Source organism: Camelus dromedarius, chromosome 12 (assembly GCF_036321535.1).
Source record: "Camelus dromedarius isolate mCamDro1 chromosome 12, mCamDro1.pat, whole genome shotgun sequence".
Classification (NCBI taxonomy): Eukaryota; Metazoa; Chordata; class Mammalia; order Artiodactyla; family Camelidae; genus Camelus; species Camelus dromedarius.
The window spans coordinates 13,526,392-13,547,934 of record NC_087447.1 but is presented as its reverse complement, the minus strand read 5'-3'; the positions used below and the strand labels follow the sequence as shown (position 1 = coordinate 13,547,934).

Genomic DNA, 21,543 nt, shown 5'->3' with positions numbered 1-21,543 from the left:
GCGACGAGATGTCCGTATTCTAACTGGGAGGCATATCTGAGAGATGATCTACTACACGATAAGAAAGCTGCTTTCTCCAGAATCTCTCTCACAGAGATGACATTTTTTTTCCTTTTATTAAATTGAAGTTTGGCGATTTTACAATGTTGTATTAGTTTCTGGTGTAGAGTAGAGTGATTCAGTCGTACATATATAAATATACACATATTCTTTTTCATATTCTTTTTCATTATAGGTTATTGCAAGCTAATGAATATAGTCCCTTTTTATCTAAATTTTTAATTGAAGTATAGTTGGTTTACAACATCGTGTCAATTTCTGGTGTACAGCATAAGGACTTTGTTGTTCATCTATTTTATATATATAGTAGTTTGTAGCTGCTAATCCCAAACTTCTAATTTATCGTCCTCAACCCTTTTCCCCTTTGGTAGCCATACATTTGTTTTCTATGTCTGTGAATCTGTTTCTGTTTTGTAAATAAGTTCATTTGTGTCACCTTTTTTTAGATTCCACCACAAGCAACACGATTCAAAGACTTCCTTTTTGACTTTATATGTTGTTTCTTTTTTCCCTAAGTATGTTTTGGCCTCTGAGGTGCAGCATGAGATCAATCCCATTCCTAACATCTTTACTTATATATTTATGTAAAGCAATGCCCAGGCATGGAGCATAGAATCACAGGCTGATGTGTAGATAGATGCCTTTCTGAGTTACTATGAGCTACAGAAACAGAGTAAGTCACCCACATCAGTGAAGGAACCAGGCACATCATGAGTGCTCATTAAATGCTTATTAAACTCTATTTAAGTAAAATGAATTTCAAGACTATAAGAGAGCAACTGAGCAGAGATAAATGTATAAAATTCTTCCTACCCAATAAAGTACAATGAAAACAATATTTTATTTAAAAATACACACACACAAACAGCACACACACAAACCACACACACACACACACAACTAAATTGACATTAATTGCAACTTAGGCTATTGGAAGAAAAAACAGACAATACAAGTCTCAGTGAATGTGTACTACACAGACATTTTCCCTACTTTCCAAAATTGTTTAGAATTAAATATTGCTAGCCAGAACTCAATTAAGAGTGCCAAAATAAAAATTTTAGGCAGAATCACAGTATAGTGGAAAGAATTCTGTACCCAAAATCTAGAAATATTATTTAATTTTGTGCAGGCATCCTGGAAAAATCATGTCCCAACTCCTATTCTTACTGAAAGGTGATAGTCTTTCCAGATGTGTGAGTTTCCGAATTCTTGTCATTGAAATCTTTATCCTCAGTGGCATGTGAACACTTTTGCTGGCAGTCCACCTTTATATTAACCAGAATGAATTAGTATGTATTAAAGGTTATTTGGCTATTAAAGTAATGAGTATATTAGACTAGTTATTTTGTTCATATTGTAAATTCTTGGTTATCTGAGGCTGTGTGGAATACAGGCCATTCACTCTCGCTTGTGGAAAATAAAACTTTGTGGGGTCTTTCAGATATGATCCAGTGCAATTTTACATGTAATGTGTAGGTTACTTCATTTTGGCAAAATTATTATGTGCCCCTTTTCAGTGTTAATTTATAGACTGTCATTTGTGGAGAGCAGGAGATTTGTGCCTCTGGCAAGCCAATTTGTACTCGAACATCAGAGAGAGAATAAAAGTGTAGAAGAGAAAAAATGCGAGATGACTGAGAATAGGCAGATCGGAAATGACAAAGATCTTAAGCTGAATAAAATATGCTTTGAAACTGGTCAACAGTTTGAGTTTGGGGAACTTGCTGAGCTGGGAGTAGAGGAATTTCAGATTTCCTGAGCTATAGATTCGGAGATGGATTAGAGGGTAACTCAGCATTAGCTCCAGGATTTGCCTCTCAGAATCTTTATACTTCTGGATCAAAGGAAAATGAGAAAATCAAATTCTCAACTTTAAGATACATGAGTATAAGCAACCAGTTGCCTAAAGGAGTTCCATCTTCAGGGCTCTGGATGTGCACTTATTATACACCTAAATATCTCCACTCACAATTACCAAGCTGTACCTGCATTTATGATGAAAAGTAAATACCCGCCTTCCATAGGAGTTGTCTGAGCATGCAACAGATAATGTCTAGTAGCAGAGCCTAACCCTTGGACCTGTAAGTACTTACAACACCTATGTGTTTACAGCTGGTTTTCCACCATCATTGTTGGGTCTGTTGGGACAGCAAAACATGCGTTATTAATAATTGTATCTCCAGAATCTGAGCATGCCTTATGCATTTAAGTGACCTAATTATTACTCTAAGCTGTTCAAAGCTATTAACTCAACTGGGAATGATACAAAATTCCAAACGTTATCAATATCGGATGTTGTTAAAAAATTAATATATCTGCTTCAAACATTTGTGAGATTCTTCAAATTTCAATGAGAAATGGTAACTCTTTAAAGAATGCTCAAAACGTAGATCATGATAACTATCCCACAATGACAAATAAAATAAGGTAAATCAAGCAGATCTACACTATGCCAAATTCAACAACATAAGGTGGGGAAGCAAACCATTTGGTTTGTAAGGTGTGCAATACTGGAAAACACAATCAGCAAGATATTGGAAGTTAAAGACTGAAATTTTGAGTTTCAGTGCAGATCCTTTTGAAACATATGATCACAATTCCTGTCTAACCATGTTTATATTTAATTGTTTATATAGTAAAACCTGCTTCCCATGTAACCAATGGCTTTTTCTTAATGAGTGAGTAGTGACCATTAAAATGATGTAGCAAAAATTTTGAGATTCTAATATACGCCTAACTAGCTCATTAGATTTTAAAAAGATAAATTTTAAAGAAATATCACATTTCCCAAGTGAATTTCTTCATTGTAAAAGAAAAATGCCAACACTAAACCCTAAATATGGTTGAACAGACTTTGGAAACAAATACTCAAAAATAGCTATCAGAGATGGTACACTGCCTATCTCACACATAGTCTTTGTCTGTTTTGTTTTGTTTTGTTTTGTTTTGTTTTGTTTTATAAATATTACTGGGGTGGCCCTTAATGGCTGCAGTGTATTTTAAGAGAACTCAGGTTCTAAATTCCAATTTGGAATTTGAGCCTCAAAATGCCAACTGTGTGACTTGGGAAAACCACTCAACAGCATTTCTATAATGAAACATAATAGTATCCAACACATAGGCTGGTTTTAGAGATTAAATAGGATAATGCAAATAAAGCTCTCCAAACATGGATAAGTAATAAGCACTAAATAAATTAAAAATATGATTTACTACTTTTTGTTTCCTCATATAAATTTGGTGCCACACCTCTACAATTAGTTTTACATGAGTTTCCTCAATGTCCCCTCTCTTTTCTAGTTATCCAAAGGAGCATTTCCTGAGGGATGGATGAATGGATTGAGTGTGTCATTATCATATGCAATTATGGAAGCCATCCAGTTTTACCACTCACATTACTGTGTCCAGATTCCCTTGTGTGTCTTTCTCCATATCTCATTCTCCACTTTGAAATGTATCATTAAAACTAAGTTATATCTGAGGGAATCTTTCCATAAATTAAGAGATCAACTGTCTGTGTACTGCAATGTGTCCTGTTTTATTCACAATATTTATAAAAATGAGAAAATATCCATGTCATTAACCCACAGGCAGAAATAGATGTTGGTATTTTCTTTGAGATTTTTGTAGATCCTGTATCTAGCACAATTCATGAATTTCCACAGACACTAAAATTCACTTTCCAATAAGGTGTAAGTATAGCTCAATGAGTCTAACAAGTAAGTAAATGCCTCTGAACTCAAGCTTTCACATTTAAGTTTTGAGTTTCCTTTTACAATAAGAAGCTGTTAACTCATATATCAAAATGTTATTTGGGGAATAAACACAAAGGAATAAGAAGCAGAGACTCAGATATTTGTACAACAATGTTCATAGCAGCACTATTAACAATAGCCAAAAGATAGAAACAACCCAAATGTCCATCAACTAGTGAATGTATAAACAAGTTGTGGTATATACAAATGATGGAGTATCAGTCAGCCTTAAATAGGAGGGAAATTCTGATATATGTTACAACATGGACGAACCTTGAATAGATTGAAATAAGAGCAATGAGCCAGAAACAAAGAGGCAAATATTTTATGATCTCCCTTTCCTGGGATACCTGGAATAGTCACGTTCTAAGCGACAGGAAGTACAGCAGTGGTTGCCGGGGACTGGGGGGATGAGGAGATGCGGAGTTACAGTTTAACGGATGCCGAGTGTCAGTTTGAGATGATGAAAAAGTACTGGAGATGGAGACTGGTGTTGGAAGCACAATAATGTGTTTTGTATATTTTACCAAAACTAAAAAAAAAAAAAAATTACCAAAAGAAATAAAATGTCTACACAAGAATATTCAAAAACACTATGTTCAAGATAACTATTTGTAAAAAGCTATCATAATCCTTACTATTATCTTCAATATATTAAGATACAAAATAAATAATTGTCAGATTCTCTAAATTATATAAAACAATCTAAAAGATTATGTGAAGATCATATATATGTCCTGTTATATTTTGTTATGCTCGGCTATGTTTAGTCTCTATTTCAGCTTGCATTTAAACAACTGTAATACAAAATATTGGAGAAAATTATTGTCATTGCATTTGTTCCAACAGCATTATACAGAATGGAGTAAACATACATGCTGTATTATTCCTGGCATTTCTGGCATAAAATATTTGAGGTTAAATGGTAAAACATGCTTCATAAGACAGATACAGAATTTATTTCAAGTAACTCAGTTTTCCCGATTCTCATCGAAGGGAAGAGTTTTTGTGAATATGTTACCTGAGTTTTCTATTACCTCTTCAGTCAGTTGTTCCAAATCCAGGCTTCACCAATTCTCTTTGGTCCTCGAAGATGAATGTTTAGTTCAATGAAGGTGAGGCAGGATTTCCACCACATCAACCCTGGTGTGACTGCAGAGAGAAGATCAGGCTACACTTAATCACTTTGTCACATAAACATATATCTCTCTGCCTGAACAAGGTATGACCATGTTCTTCAACTTTTATAAACACTTTACAATTTAAATTATAGAATTATTTAGAGCTGGCTTCAAGAATATATAGTTGATATGACTGATAAGTCATCAAATTTGAAAGCTGTCACTGAAAATATATATCAAGAACAAATTTAAAGCATTATTATGTTGAACTGACCAAATTAATTGAACAAACCTTTAATACTATTTCAGCCAATAATGCAGAGAGCTGAATAATTAAAGAAATAAGTTTTATTTTGGATATTTTTTAAGCATTTATATGATTATTTTAATATGATTCATGCCTAGTAAAGTAATGGCTTTTGTTTTACATTTCGACTGTAACGTTACTACTCAAGGAGAAATCTTCCCCCCGGTAAGAGAAGCTATGACTGGGCACTTAATCAACAATGAACAGTAAATCACTTCAGAGTTGTCAAAACAGTTTGTCCCCAGGGCTGCTTGTTCAAGATTAAATTCACTGAGGAATCATGCTCTAGAGAACTGAGATCTTCCATAAGATCCTTCCAGCACATTGTATATCTTCAGAGGCTTCTCCTGCCAATCACATTAGGGGAATTAAGTGGAAAAACTGCATTCTAATACCAAAAAGTAAGTCACTTATTAAGAGCAAAAACATAAGGTTGTGTAAACAAGAATTTTTATTTTCAGTTAACCAGTGTATACTTGAAATTCTCAAATGCAATATGGCACTGGAGAGAAGTAAAAGGTGAAGTCTTTGTGTATGGCAGATGTACTGAGTGAGATTATGGCTAATCAACATAATAAAATTTCAATTTAGCTCAAATAATGTCCACATACAAAATTCCAACTCAGAACTTTGTGCAAAAGAAAACAATCTTTCTTAAAAAGAAATGCAGAAACAAGTAATTAGGACTTATAATTTGAAAGAGATTATTATAAATTAATAGAAGAAGGAAAACTTAAAAGCTAAATTTAGATGTCTTTTATATAGCTATGGCAGGTCCCTAAATCTGAATGTCTCTACAAACTATCTAACAAAACACACAACAGAATAGACAATATTCTGTACACATAATCTAATACAATATACAATACAATAGAATTGGCACATAAGATCACACATAACTAACACATACAGCATAAATAAGTCACTGAGAATACACAAGTTTCAAATTAACCCTAAGGAAATAAACATCAAATTCCAGCAGAGAGATCTCTGGAACTTATGGTCCAAGCCTGAGAGAATGAAGGAAACTGAAATGGGTGCAAAGAAGAGAAGAAGGAAGTAACAATCCCAAGGAAGGTAGAGCACAGTCCTACTCATATTTACTAAAGAGTAAATCACACACAACTTTTAAATCATTAAAAAAAAATTGCTCAGCATCATTAGATATTAGGAAAATGCAAGTCAAAGACCCAGAATTCTTTGATCTTGAAAACTCTTTGTAAATAGTTTTCAGTAGTTCCTTTGAAGAGTGATATCTTTTCCTGTCAGGACACTGACATACAGGGTGGGGATGATAATTTTTAATGAACAAATTTTTTATGGGAAAATACCAAGGCATCCCCATTGAAGCTAAAAATGAATCAAGATTTCTCTATTCACAGTCATTACCCCATGTTTTCCTATATCAAATAATATAATAATATATTAAGGAGAAATGTGATATAAAATATTTAAAGAAAGTTATTAGAAAGAAAAATCATTAAGATACCATTATCTTTCTAGCAAATCCAAAAGAGTTAACTGAAGATCTCTCATACATATAAGAGTTCAGTGAAGTGGCTGATTTCAAGAGTAAACTGATAAATATTTATTAGTTATTTTCTTGAATGCTAGCTATAATTATTTAGAAAATAGAATGTGGAAAGAATATTTTTCATAAATGTAATCCAAATTATAAAATATATGTAAAAAACAGAAAGATGTGAAAGACCCATAAGATGAAAACAAAGGAATTATTGAAGAATATCAAAGAAGACCTAAGTAAACACAGATATTTTCATGTTTCCATGGAGAATGATTCAATGTGAACAAGACATCAATTATTTTCCTAATTAATTAGACATTTAATATATTGTCAGTCAAAATTTTCATAGTTTCTACAACTTCTGAAATTATTCTAACATTTACATGAGAAATAATTGTTCAAAACACAAAAACTTGTCTTTAATAAGAGTATTGAGTTATAGTCCTCTTAGCAGATATTAAAATCTACTTATAAGAACTAAAAAAAAAATGGAGTATTGGCTTAGGAATAAGCAACTGGTCAAAAGAAAATATCCTAGAAATAAATACAAAAGCATTTGGACATTAAATATAGTAAACATGACATATCAAATTAGGTAAGTAGGTAAGATTTTTGGAAACTGTGTTGAAAATTTTGTTTTAAGGTAACAGATAACCATTTGCAAAGTAGATTTAAATTCTTTATACATATGCACACACACAAACATACACATACATTTTCTCTCTTTCTGTAAAATCTCCCACACACGTAGATGCATATATGTGTACTTAATGCTTTAAAATACAAAAACATAATTAAAGTAGAAAAAAATTTATAAATTGTTACATAACCTTGATGTCAAAAAGGCACAAACTCTGATAATAGTGATTGATAACATTAAAAGTTAAATTATAACACTTTCACACTACCAAAACACTATCTAGAAGTTCTTTGTTTTATACTATAATATATAAAATCTTTCCTAAGTCAATAAAACATTTTGAACATGCCAATTAAATTAGATAAAATATATGAAAAAGCAATTCATAAAAATGTACCGATGGCAAAATACTTCACTATTAAGTAAATGAAGCAAATTGTTGACTTAAAATAAGATATAATTTTGCTTATAAAAAGTTAGAAATATTTATAAAAATCTATGTTCAGTAATGCTGTAGAATAGAACAAGAATACATAGGAAGGCATTTATTAAAAATATGAAAGACTATTTGTGAATTTTTTCAAATTTAAAGAACTTCAAAGGCCTAATTGGGTGCAGAGTTATGTTATATATGGGATAGGAAGATTCAACTGTCAATACCTTCAAAGCAATTTCAATATAAAAATCCCAATGGCTTTTTTTTCAACATGACAAGCTGAATTAAAATGTATGTGGAAAAACAAAGACTTTTTTCACCTCATAAAAAAGGTTGAGAGACTTGTCCTATAAGACATGAAAACTTATTATAAACTTACATAAATAAACACAAGTTTAGAAAAATTAATCAGTTGACAGTAATAAATAAACCAGAACTAGAATCAGACATGAATGAAAACTCAATATGTGAAAAGATGGGTTATTCAACAAGTGATGCATAGACAATTGGCTATCATCACTGGAAAAAAAATGAAAAAGGCACTTTACAGCATATATAAAAATCAATGTTCAATGGATTAATATTGGAAACTAAAAAATGCAAAACTTTTTAAATCTTTAGAAGATAATATTGATTGACATTTTTCTGGCCATACAGTAGAAATGATATGATAAGAAAGACATAGAAGTGCTAACTTAAATCCACATAAACACTGAGAAATTTGATTACATTTAGAAGTTTCCATTCATCCAGCTATATGAAAGAAATGTAGAAAAAACCCCCACAAACTGGGAAAAGATTTTTGCAATGCATACAAACAAAAAAAGAATTAGTACAGAGCATTCCTAAAGAACTCCAATACATTTATGATAACAGAAAAACAACCTACTAGAAAAATTGACAAAAGCATGAATACATGTTGAATAGAACATGAGAAAAAATGAATGTTTAATAAACATGCAAATATGTTCAAATTCAGTAGCAGTAAGGATTGAAAAATAAAACCGTAATACAGTCATAGTCTTATACTCATTAGATTTGCAAAAACATTAAACATCTGACAATATCAAGTATTGGCTGGGATGTGGACTAATGGATCTGCTTCACACGGTTGACAGGAATTCACCTGATAATACAGGTTTAGAAGAAAATTGCAACTATCTGTGATTGTGAACTTGTAAACACTACTTAACACAAAAGACATTCTTTCAGGATGTTTATAGCAGCACCATGTGCAATATCGAAAACTGGAAATAACCCAAATGACCACTGACTGGATGGTCTATTCAGACGTGGAATAACATACAGCAGGGGAAATTGTGGGACTAGAGAAATGTGCAGTCATATGATCAAATCTTAGAAAAGTTAATTGACATTGTCGGTAAAAGATTCAGAAAGCCACATACTGCATAACATAATTTTAATAAAGAATATGAAACTCCAAATAATATACTTTAAGAATACATACATATATAGTTAAACTATTTTCATCAATGGTTAACAAAAAGTTCAGCATTGAGATTATCTCTGGGAAGAGACAAAGGAAGGGAGTCGGGGAAATATACATCAGTAGTTTCAGTGATATTGATCATATTCTAGGTAAGATGCTACAAAACAGATATAAATTGCATATATTAATGGATATGCATGAAAATACACAATAAAATTTTAAAGTAAGAAAAAGTCTAAAATCTTTTTTTAGAAAAGAAAATCCTTAAAAAGCATAGATAATATTCCATAATACAATGAGAGCAAATCTATCTTCTTCCTAATTTGAGATATTCCAGAAGGGACTGCACACTGAGAAAAACCTGATAATTTTACATAAAATTGAAAAACAAAATTCTGTTTACACAGAAACAAATGATTATTAAGTCTATAAGTAAAAAGTATTTACGTTGAATATGACTTTTAGGGAATACACTGCTTATGCAAAATAACACATCTCTTTCCTATATCTTCAGTATCTTTAAGACAAAATAAGAAGTACTGTCTACCATGTGAAGAGTGGCAAAGATGTTCATAATAACTAATGAAGAAGAGCGTGAAAATATATTGACAACTTGGATTAGTGTGGTTTTCTATCCTCTAATCAAGAACCAGAATCTGTTTTCATCATCAACCACATCCCATCTAACAAAATAGCTCACTGATCGTATCTTTAAATGAACACAGTAACCTCTCCCATCTGAATATCCTGCACTACAAACTCAAAGACATTGACCTGAGGAACAGAAGTCATCTTAAAGACGAATGCATTATGCAGCTACAGAAAGTTGCTGTGCCAAAAAAAAAAAAAAAAAAAAAAAAAATTAACACTTTAAAATTTAAAAACCACTTTTTTTGGCCCTCAGAAATTTGTCTAAATATTAGCCAAATTGTTTTCCCATTAATTTGAAAGTAAAGTAAATTTTAAAGGTTAGCTTGTTTTTTCACAACTCTCCCTTCTAAAATCCCAATTTAGTATAAACTGTGAAAAATAAAGTTACAGGGTGTACTTAGTTTATTTTTTCTTGTAATAGGACAAAAAGCTGTGTCTCTTATTCATCCTGCAGAACTTCTCTATTAGATTGATTCTAACCTCAAAGGACAATTTATTCTACTTTTTGGATGCTTTTGTATAAACAAAGAAAAGCATCTCTGTGGAGTCTATTGAATTGACTAAATCATCCATGGTTAGAATTTACTGCCTGTTCGTTGCTTTAGGATTAGTGACAAATGTGTTCAGTGTGCATGGCACATTCTGATTCTACCCATAGTTAACTTTTTATCCCAGAGTTTTGCCATCGCACTTTTCATCTCTGAATTTCTCAAGGTGTATATTAAAGGGTTCAACATGGGAGTGATGACAGTGTAAACCACAGTTATGGATTTATCAATGGGAAAGTTGGAAACAGGTCTCACATACATGAAAATACAGGGAACGAAGAAGAGGACCACGACTGTGATGTGGGAACTGCAGGTAGACAGGCCTTTGCGCCTCCCTTCCTGACTGTGAGTTTTAAGGGAATTTAGGATGACCCCATAGGATGTTAGTAGAAGGATGAATATGACCATACAGATTGCTCCACCATTGGCAACCACAGTGAAACCCACAAGGTGAGTGTCAGTACAGGCAAGTTCCAACAATGGGTACATGTCACAGATGAAGTGGTTAATGACATTGGGGCCACAGAAGGGGAGGTTGTAGACAAAGAGAAGCTGAACCACGGAGTGCAGGAAACCTCCGACCCAGGCCACCACCAGCAACAGGATGCAAACCTGCCGATTCATGATGGTCAAGTAGTGCAGTGGCTTACAGATGGCCACGTAGCGATCATAGGCCATCACCACCAAGAGGAAGACCTCAGAGCCCCCAAATAAATGTTCTAGGAAGAGCTGTCCCATGCAAACTGAGAAGGAGATTGTCTTTTTACCACAGAGTAAGTCTCTAATCAACTTGGGTGAAATGACAGTGGAGTAAACCGCATCCATGAGGGACAGACAAGCAAGGAAGAAGTACATGGGGGAGCCCAGGGAGGGGCTGGCAAAGACAGTCGCCATAATGAGCAGGTTACCCACCATCGTCACAACGTAGATGAGCAAAAACAAGACAAATAATGCTTTTTGCCTCTCAGGATTCTGAGTGAGGCCCAGCAGAACAAATTCTGTTAGATTGTTGCTATGTCCCATTTAGTCATCTACGAGGCCGGTGTCAGGGATGAGAGATCAGGAGACCCAAACCTGTAATGAGATTGTGAACATGACTACGAATGTATCTGCTACATTACAGAGCATATCTGTGTGTCTGTGTGTCTGTTTGTCTATGGTGGTTTGCACACAATAAGCATTTGGTAAATATCTATTGAATTCTTCTTCCAAAAACCCATCACACCTTCCCTTGACAGTTCTATTTCTCCTCAGATGATTGTGTTGGGACCACAAATAAGAGGTTATATCTCTATGTTTGGTGGATCTTCTATAGAGAAGTGTAGTCAAAGACCAACAGGCAGTCATAGCTTTAATAGAACCTTATTGAAACTAGGTCAGTTCATGACATAGAAGTCAACAAAGACAAGCAAGTAAGGGTCCCTGCTCTCCAGAAACTTACTCTCTGGTGGTGACCACAAACTCTAAGTAAATTGGCATAGAGTCAGTCCCTTGAGGTGGCAGTATTTGGAATGAGTGCTTTTACAGTAGACCCAGGAGGCATCAAAACTAACATCTTTTCTGGAATAACTCCCTTAATACTATGATATCCAACTCTTAGATATTCAGTCCCTCCCATTTCAAAGGCTGTTTGGTCTTAGTGAATCTCTCATTAAAGTCCAAGACCCTGGAATTTGGACTGTATCAAATAACTGCAAAATGACTTAGCCCATTGTTCCCTGCAGCAATTACATGGTCTCTTTGACTATCAGGTTTTTAAGGAGTTATAATTCTTTTAATCTTTACCTATACCACAGTGCTTAACACATATACACAACATAGACATATTTCAGAATATATTTTAGTATTGAAATGACTCATGACTATCACCAACAATTACATTAGCAGATTAACGGCTAGTATTTTTTTTCCCCAAAACTCTTGGGGTGAGCTAGGTAGTGAGGGAGGAGAAAACAGACACTGAAAGGAGAGGCAGAGGACAATGAGACATGGTTTTACTTACAATGCTTAGGTACTGAGAGTGCTCAAAAATAGGATTTCAGTGCCCGGATTCCAAACAGCGGCACACAAAAGGGAAAAATCCAAGCTCAGTGTGAGAAGGCATGTGTCTGAGTCATTTTCTAAATGTAATTAAAAGTCTGTTTCAGTGCGCTCACTGGAGAATAAAGAGTTTGAACTAGATGCTCTCAGAACCCTTGTGAGTCTAACCATCTGTGATACTTTTTGTGGAGTCTTGCCTTATTCTCTTCTGCTGGCCTTTTTTTCTTCTTTCATATTTTCATAACTAAACAAAACTTCTCATGCTCATCTCTGTCGCTGGAGAAACACTAGCTAGTGAGAATGAGATTTGAAAATTACAGAGACAAAAGAGCGATCACAAGTTTCTCATTCACCGTGTTCCTATTTAACATCCCAAGCATCCTTGGAGAGAGCGCGGAGCACAGCGGTGAACGATGTGAGCTCTGGGTCTGCATTGCCTGTGTTGGAATCCCAGCTTCACCACTAACCATCTGGGTGACCTTGGACAAGTTAATAAACCTCTCTGTGCCTCAGTTTCATCATTTTTAGAATGGGGATCTCAATAGTGCCTACCACTTAGCGTTGTCATTTTATTGCAATTAAAGCACCTAGAACCCTCTCTGGCACCTCGTAAAGGCTCAATAAATGATAGTGATAATTCATGTTTTTTAAAGCTTCACTACGAACATTGTATCAGAACAAATCATCTGGATTTTGTTAATTTGATAATAAGTATAGACATAGCTCAGGATAAAAAGAATAGTATATTCAAACATGGGTGCTGTGATAATCATAAAGATTCGCACATAAAGGCCCATATCAAGCTGCCAGAACAGAAGAGGCACATATTCCTGTATACTTTAACAAACCTGACATGATCTACAATGTTAAGTTGTCTAATTAAAAAATCTGAAAGTAATTATAAATATTAACGTATCATTTAAAATATAATTAACCCATAAACCAAGATTATCAATCCACTAGTTTATTCATAATATATTACATTTCTCTTTTTTGTTTGGGAAAATGGACAATAAATATCTTTCAGGTTGTAATAATAACACCAAATACACTTGGTATATTCCAGGTAGTTTCTGTGTTTTGATAGCTTAATTTTCTCAACTGAGATTCCTCCAATGAAAATATATGATATTTAAGATTATAGCTATATTTAGCAACATATCACATGAATTTTCAGTGATTATCCTTTGTTAATGTTTCAAGAACTCACCTCTTGGGTTTTTTCTTTGTCTTTAAAGATCAGTGCTTCTTTCTCTAAGGGTAACTGCAGATACTTCAAGTATCTATGTCTGATCACAGAACACATAGTACTTTATGGCTGAGCAATGGATCTAGAAATAGTTTCAAATGGTCACACTTTCTGTATTTTCATACAATCTCCCCATCACCTCAGTCTTTTAGGTAAATATAGAATCATCTGACATGGATGCCTAGAATATAGACACTGAAATACAACATAAACATTTACAGTGCAAAGATAGTTGAACACTCTCACCTGCTACCTGCTAGAAAAATTTCTGCAAAGAAAATCAAAGCTGCTGTTTGTGTGAAAACTGGCCTAATTAGTGGAAATTAACTTGATCGAGCCCATTATTGGCTGATACAAACAACAACAACCAAAAAACCTCAAAAATTTAAAAACACTGAAATTAGTTATTTGAATGTGTCTGTTCTCAGTTAATTATGGTAAGGTAACCAAAAATTACGTTACTTTGATGGGGGGTTTAGGCTAATATTCATATCTCTGGCCATTGATCTCTCTCTGCACCTAACAAGAGAAATTCTGGGATTTTAACTTTTTGAAATAGCCAATGGCTGAGCATTTCACAGGTAATAGTAGAACTCTTTAGGCTTTTGGTCTTTTAAATAGCTTATCCTTAAGGCTGCCTCATCCTTAATTAAAAGCATGTCTCTACCTCTCCCCAGTTTTATCTCAGAAAATTGGAAGCTTCCACAAACTTCTCAATGAGAGAAGTCTATGCTGAGAAAATTAGACGTCTGGAGGATTAGATACCAATTGAGAATAAATTTCAGCCTGGGCTGAAATTTGGGTTTTCAGAAATCTCCTGGGCTATTCTGTCAGAAAAAATAAGCTTTTTGAGAAACCTCCATAATGTTTCCCATAGTGGCTGAACAAATTTATATTCCCACCACCTGGATAGTAGAGTTCCCTTTTCTCTACATCCTCACGAGCATTTAATTTCTCCCGTAAATCCCATATAGCCGTCCTAAAAGGTGTGAGGTGGTATCTCATTTTTGTTATGAGTTGCATTTCCCTAATCGGTGGTAATGTTGAGCACCTTCTTATGTTCCTAGTGACCATTTGTATGTCTTCTTTGGAAAAATACCTATTCAAGTTCCTTGCCCATTTTAAATTGAGTTTTTTGGTTTTTGGCTCTTGAGTTGTAAAAGTTCCTTATATTTCTTAGATATTAACTCCTTATGAGATATAAGATTTGCAGCTATTTTCTCCCATTCTGTAAGTTATCTTTTCATTTTGTTGTTTCCTTGGATGTGAAGAGCAGTCTGAATTTAAAACTTGATATCCTGGACTTCAATCTTATGTCATGATAGCTTTTGCCTCTTCTGTCTCGGGGCCCTGAACTGTCATTTTACAAGTCTGACAACCTGACTGGGCAGACATTGTCTCCATTACCCTATATCTACATCGAGAAGAAAGAGACCCAGAAGAGCCCAGTCCTGTAGTCATCTCTACCAAGGCTCCATTCATGAAGTCATCTTGGACCCTCCTTAAATGTCCATCAGTCAACTGAATACCAAAGAGTGACCTCAGTCCATGCTACACAAAACAGAATTGTTCTATCAAGTTCTTCCTAAATTCGTATATAGTCAGATACAGACCAGTGAATGGCAAGATACAGCCCTGTATGTGGACAGATACATGCTTGTGTGTGATCATATCAGATACATATGCATATACATACATACATGCAGTCGTAACAGTAGTCATATACTGACCCATGTGTTGTCAGATACAGACCCATGTGTGTTCACATATAGATACATACATGAAATTGGATACAGACTTACATATCACTGAATATACACATATGGGTGGTCATACAAATTCACATGAGGTTGGATACAGAGCTGAGAGTGTGGTGGGATACAGACTTGTGTATTGTTGGACACAGGCCTATAAATGTTTGAATACAGACATATGCCCCTGGCTTTGAGGATTGTGCTGTAATTCATGCCAGCAAAAGACATTAAACCCTTTCTGACCAGCTCATTGAAAATGTGAATTAAATGTAATTAAGAAAGCCCTCATTTTAAGAAACCAAAAGGCAAGATGCAGTCTAGAGAGATGATTACAAATTTTTATTGAGACATCAATCAGTCCTTCACAATATGTGTCTTATTCTGGATAAGAAAACAAGATATTAAAACATGTTTTCCTCAAAATAAACATGTAGAGTCATGACTTTCTAAGTATCTTTTTCTGGGAAATTTTCAAACTTTGCAGAATAATCCTAAAATTTAGAGGAGGAGGAGAAGGTGAGGGAGGATGAGAAGATAGTGCCCTAAAATTGAAACTTCTAGCTGTTATAAAACCTGACATATTAAATAGAAAATTTTCAAATTATTACTGAAACTTATAACAATATTGCAGATTATTTTACCTGTTGGGGAAAAGTAGGCTTAGATATTTCCTAATCACTAACAAATCTAAATTCTAGATGGGTTAAAAATAAAATGTTTTGAAAAGTTATTTAAAAAAAAAGAGGTTAAAATTTATAAAATCAGTGGAAGGAAATACATTTTCCAAGAGTGATGTGATAGAAGAAATCAAAAATAAAAAAACATAAGGATAACATCTTTATATAAAAATAGCCATTATTACAGCATAACAAAATTTATCAATAAAAATTCTCACTCCAATAGATTAAGAATTCAAGTAATCGACAAAGTTTATAGAGTGGATTGTATGTCCCATGTATTATGAGAACATAGAGACAGTTAAATAACTTTCCCTGACTTCAGGGTGTTTATAGTCCAATGAACACAGATAATTAGCAAAGTTTTGTAACTCATTGCTTGAAAGAATTATACAAATTTGAAAATTAACAAATTTCTGTCCTACAGAAATAGACTCACAGACAGAGAATACAGACTTGTGGTTACCGGGGGGTGGAGGGTGGGAAGGGATAGCCTGGGATTTCAAAATTGTAGAATAGATAAACAAGATTACACTGTATAGCACAGGGAAATACACACAAAATGTTATGATAACTCACAGAGAAAAAAATGTGACAATGAGTGTGTATATGTCCATGAATGACTGAGAAATTGTGCTGAACACTGGAATTTGACACATTGTAAAATGATTATAAATCAATAAAAAATGTTAAAAAAACAAACAAAACAAAACAAAACAAAACAAAAAACAAATTTCTGTCCTAGTCCACTTGGGCAGCTATTAAAGAACACCATGGACTGTGTGGCTTAAACAATAAACACTTATTTTTCAAAGTTCTGGAGGCTCAGAACTCCAAGATTAAGGTGCCAGCAGATTCCATGTCTGGTGAGAGTCCGTCCCCAGTTTACAGACAGCTATCTGCTGTGTCCTCACGTAGCAGAAGGGTCAGGTGAGCTCTCAAAGTTCTCTTATAAGGGCATTAATCCCATTCATGAGGGCTCCACACTCATGACTTATTTCTCAAAGAGCCCACCTCCAAATACCACCATATTATACAGGATTTAACTTATAAATTTGGAGAGGGAAACAAACTTCCAGTCTATAGCAACATCCAAAAGGGGAGGAATTCATTCTAAATTCTGATCAAATCAAATGCTTTGAGATAATATAAGAAATATCCGTATAATAACAATAGTAATATAAATCAGAATATGAGGTTTTTCATACAGTGTGATTTATCAGTGAAAAGCATCCATTGCCCCCTAGCCTTAGCCCCTCATGCATCCAGACTAAATAAGGGAGGTAGAATAGTAAGTTTCTTTGACGACATGCTTCCAACCGCATTAAAGGCAGATAATATTTAATTTCAAGCCTTTTTCAGAGAAAGAGAGAATTTATTAATGAGATCTCTACCAAATAGAACAAATTCTGGCTTCTTCCTAATAATCTGTATTTCATTAATAAAAGAGATAAGAATGACATATACTGCAGCATGTCTCTTCACGATATCACTCAAAATACCCGGTTTCAAGTTCTGTAGTTTTCCTCAAAATAAACATGTAGAATCATGACTTTCTAAGTATCTTTTTCTGGGAAATTTTCAAACTTTGCAGAATAATCCTAAAATTATTATTTTAGGCTGAATTAATATTCAGCCCATATTAATATTTGAAGCTCTCAGATTGTGCTTTATGATGAATTTACAGATGAAAGGCAGAGCCTGGGTCTCTAAAGAAGGCTATGGAACACTATGAGCAAAAACGGAGATGGGGATATTGAAAACCAGCAGAGATATTATCAGATAGTCTAAACTATCTGGGAAGATTAATGAATCATCTTTATGAAAATGTAACCCCAAACAAAGCTGCTCCACTTGAGGAGATAATATGATTTCCCAATTGTAAAAATAAGTAAGATTGGTTATTTTCATGTATATACACCATGTTCATTCAGATTATTTTAATATACTTAGCCTCTTGGTGATTAACATTACAACTCTGAAACATCACTCTTTTTTGATGTTAACATACGAAGCAATAAAAGCAAAAGAATATATAAAAATATCTTGCAGATACAGAAATAAAACAGATGCTTCAAATATTAATATGGGCTGTCTTTGTGTAGGGAGGAGTGAACCAAGTTTTTATGTATTATTATATTATTTTTCCAAAATCTGTAATGAACTCTATTAATTCTGGAAAGATTACATTAATAAAGACAGAAACATGAAAAAATCTTCCACTAACTAAAATATATTTACAGTATTAACTATAGCTTAACTCATCACATAGAACAAAAATCAGTAGTCTCAACAGAGACATTTTACAACCAAAAGCTATGCATATTTTCATAGGAAATTGTAAAAATCTTAAAAATATATTTCATATAAAATATATGCTTTGAACTCAAAAATTATGAAAATCTTAAAAATATGTTTTGATCATTGGAAGTATTCACATAAAAAATGTTTTTCATCATGCACAAGTTATTAAACCTGAGGAGAAATTTACTACAGCTAAATAATCATGCATGGCTAACTTGGAAAGAGCAACTTTTCATAGAAAATAAGTGATACATTTCCCTGCTGTCTCATTTTCTTTTTCTGGTCCAGAGCTTTTTCATGGCATGTTTCATCTCTCCATTTCTCAGAGTATAGATTAGAGGGTTCAACATAGGAGTGATAACGGTGTAAAACACAGTCAAAGACTTATCAATGGGTAAGGTAGAAGGAGGTCTCACATACATAAAGATACAGGGGACAAAGAAGAGGACAACCACAGTAATGTGGGAGCCACAGGTGGACAAGGCTTTGTGCCTCCCTTCCTGACTAAGACTCTTCAAGGAGTGCAGGATGACCCCATAGGAGATGAGTAAGAGCATAAAGATGACCACACAGATTGCCCCATCATTGGCAACCACAGTGAGGCCAATAATGTAGGTGTCAGTGCAGGCAAGTTTTAACAAGGGGTACATGTCACAGATGAAATGGTCAATGACATTGGGGCCACAGAAGGGAAGGTTGTAAACAAAGAGAAGTTGAACTACAGCATGTAAAAACCCACCAACCCAGGCCAAGAGCAGCAGCAGAACACACACTCGCTTATTCATGACTGTCAAATAATGCAAGGGTTTGCAGATGGCCACGTAGCGGTCATAAGCCATGACCACCAGGAGTAAAATCTCAGCACCACCAAATAAGTGCCCTATAAAAAGCTGGGTCATGCAGCCTTGGAAAGAAATGGTTTTCTTCTCATAGAGTAAGTCTATAATCATATTTGGAGTGACTGTAGTAGAATAAACAGCATCCATAAATGATAAGTAGCCAAGAAAGAAGTACATAGGTGCATCTAGAGTTGGGCTCACCACCACAGTCATGACAATGAGTAGGTTGCCCACCATTGTCACCATGTAGATGAGCAAGAACACAACAAATAATATTTTCTGACCCTGGAGGCTCTGAGTGAGCCCCAAGAGGACAAACTCAGTCACATTCCTCCTTTGTTCCATAGATTCTTCTGTATGTCTTATTTCAAAGCTCAAGACAAAATTACCTGTAAATATATTTATTACTAGTGACTTCCTGAAATCTTGAGATAATTTGTTTTTTCAACCAATAGGCAGTATAGTTTATTATGCTCCTGTACTTTCAGAAATTATAATACAAGTCTGATAAAAACATCATCCCTCACCTCAACAATCGTATAGACTGTTGCAAAGGCAAGTGAATAGGGACATATGTGGGAAAAGGACAAATTATTAAATAAATGAGTTGCCACAACTAGCTTTACATCTGGAAGCCAATTAAATTGTACATATAGTTAATACCTATTACAAAAATAAAAATTTATTAGAGGCTTAATACAAAAGTAAAGCAAGTTTTACTTCATATTTACTTTCCAGTTAATAAAGGAGGTAACTTTCTACATTCTAGAGTGGAAGAATCTTCTTAACCAATCATTAAAATCCCATATAGATACATTTGACAATTTCAAAATTTTGGATGGATTTAGGAAAAGTTACCAAATATCAATACACAAAAGTAGTTTGTAGAAAAGGTTTACATTTTAGAGGGTATATACAGAGTTAATATCAAAAATAGGCAAATATCTCTAAGCAATTAACTAATAAAATGAATAAAAATATAAACAAACAATTAAAGGAAGGATACATCAAAATGGCCCAGAAACATATGATAGGATGCTGAAATTCATAAGTGAACAGAAAAATAGGAATTGAAGCAACAGCTTACTTACTACAGTGTTACCTTGGGCTCTTAAAAGTCAATCAATTTCTATAGATTTTACATCATCTTTTAGCTTTTAACAGAAGATTTCCTTTTGAACTGTTGGAATTTTCAAAATGAACATGAATGCCCTGATACCTAAAGAAATTTGAATCTTGATTGTGAACAGAGACTACATATATTAATTGCTGGAAAAATTGGTTCTTTTAACAAAGAAATATTAAACTGATATTTTAATTGGAGAAAAAACTGCAGATTATGTTTGAATTGTTTAGATAAAAACACAATGCTTACAGCACATATTAATTAAAAGTACCATGAGGTTTAGAAATATCTGCCCATTAAAATATTCCCAAATAGTTACACTTGAAATTAGTTTTTAAGTATACTTGATGTTAGAGAAGGTAAATTTATTCTAGATCTTTATAATAAGAAAATATCCCAAAAGAGTATTACATCATAGAATCGATCTCCACATATTTTAATGATCACAAAGGATCCCTAACTTGGCTGATCAAGAGAAACAGATAGGGGAACTTCTGAAAAACTGGATTCTCACACCATCAATGTACTCTTGCAAAATATAAAGTCTAGTTCAGAATCTTGTGTATAAACCTTTCCTGGGTTACCTGCATAAGGAGACAGCCATTCAATCCATGAACTGGGCTCTGATGCTTTCTCCCTTGTTCTTCATGCACTGATTCCATCGCTGAGAACACAGACAGCAGGACACATACACCATCACTGGACCTTGATGTGTTTCCACATGACCAACTCTTCTCATGTTTGCAGGAAATCTGATTCATCTCAATCTTTTAGAAAAATATATACTTTTGAACTGTTAGAATTTTCAAAATGAACATGAATGCCCTGATACCTAAAAAAATTTGAATCTTGACTGTGAACAGAAACTAAAAATATAAATTGCTGGCAAAATTTGTCCTCTGAACAAAGAAATATTAAATCAACATTTTAATTGGAGAAAATACTGTAAATTATGCTTAACTTGTTTAGATAAAAATTTTGCCTTTTTGTGTTTTATACCAGTAAAAGTGAAATAGTGAAAAAGCCCTTATGACATTCTGATTCTCAGCCTGTTACAC

The 21,543-nt window shown here is 33.9% G+C and overlaps 2 protein-coding genes across 2 annotated transcripts; both read right to left on the bottom strand.

Annotated features, from left to right (window-relative positions):
* Positions 1-10,571: 10,571 nt before the first annotated feature.
* Positions 10,572-11,519, bottom strand: LOC105103954 (olfactory receptor 4A5). Its single transcript, XM_010997624.2, has one exon. It carries the CDS (start codon positions 11,517-11,519, stop codon positions 10,572-10,574), a length of 948 nt encoding a protein of 315 aa, XP_010995926.2.
* A 7,267-nt stretch (positions 11,520-18,786) lies between these two features.
* LOC105103949 (olfactory receptor 4A15-like) lies at positions 18,787-19,710 on the bottom strand. The gene has a single exon (XM_010997620.3). It carries the CDS (start codon positions 19,702-19,704, stop codon positions 18,787-18,789), a length of 918 nt encoding a protein of 305 aa, XP_010995922.3. The 5' UTR covers positions 19,705-19,710.
* Positions 19,711-21,543: the final 1,833 nt, after the last annotated feature.

Bases quoted from the DNA above. Each gene is read 5' to 3' on its own strand.
- LOC105103954 (XM_010997624.2), bottom strand. From the start codon at position 11,519: ATGGGACATAGCAACAATCTAACAGAATTTGTTCTGCTGGGCCTCACT.
- LOC105103949 (XM_010997620.3), bottom strand. From the start codon at position 19,704: ATGGAACAAAGGAGGAATGTGACTGAGTTTGTCCTCTTGGGGCTCACT.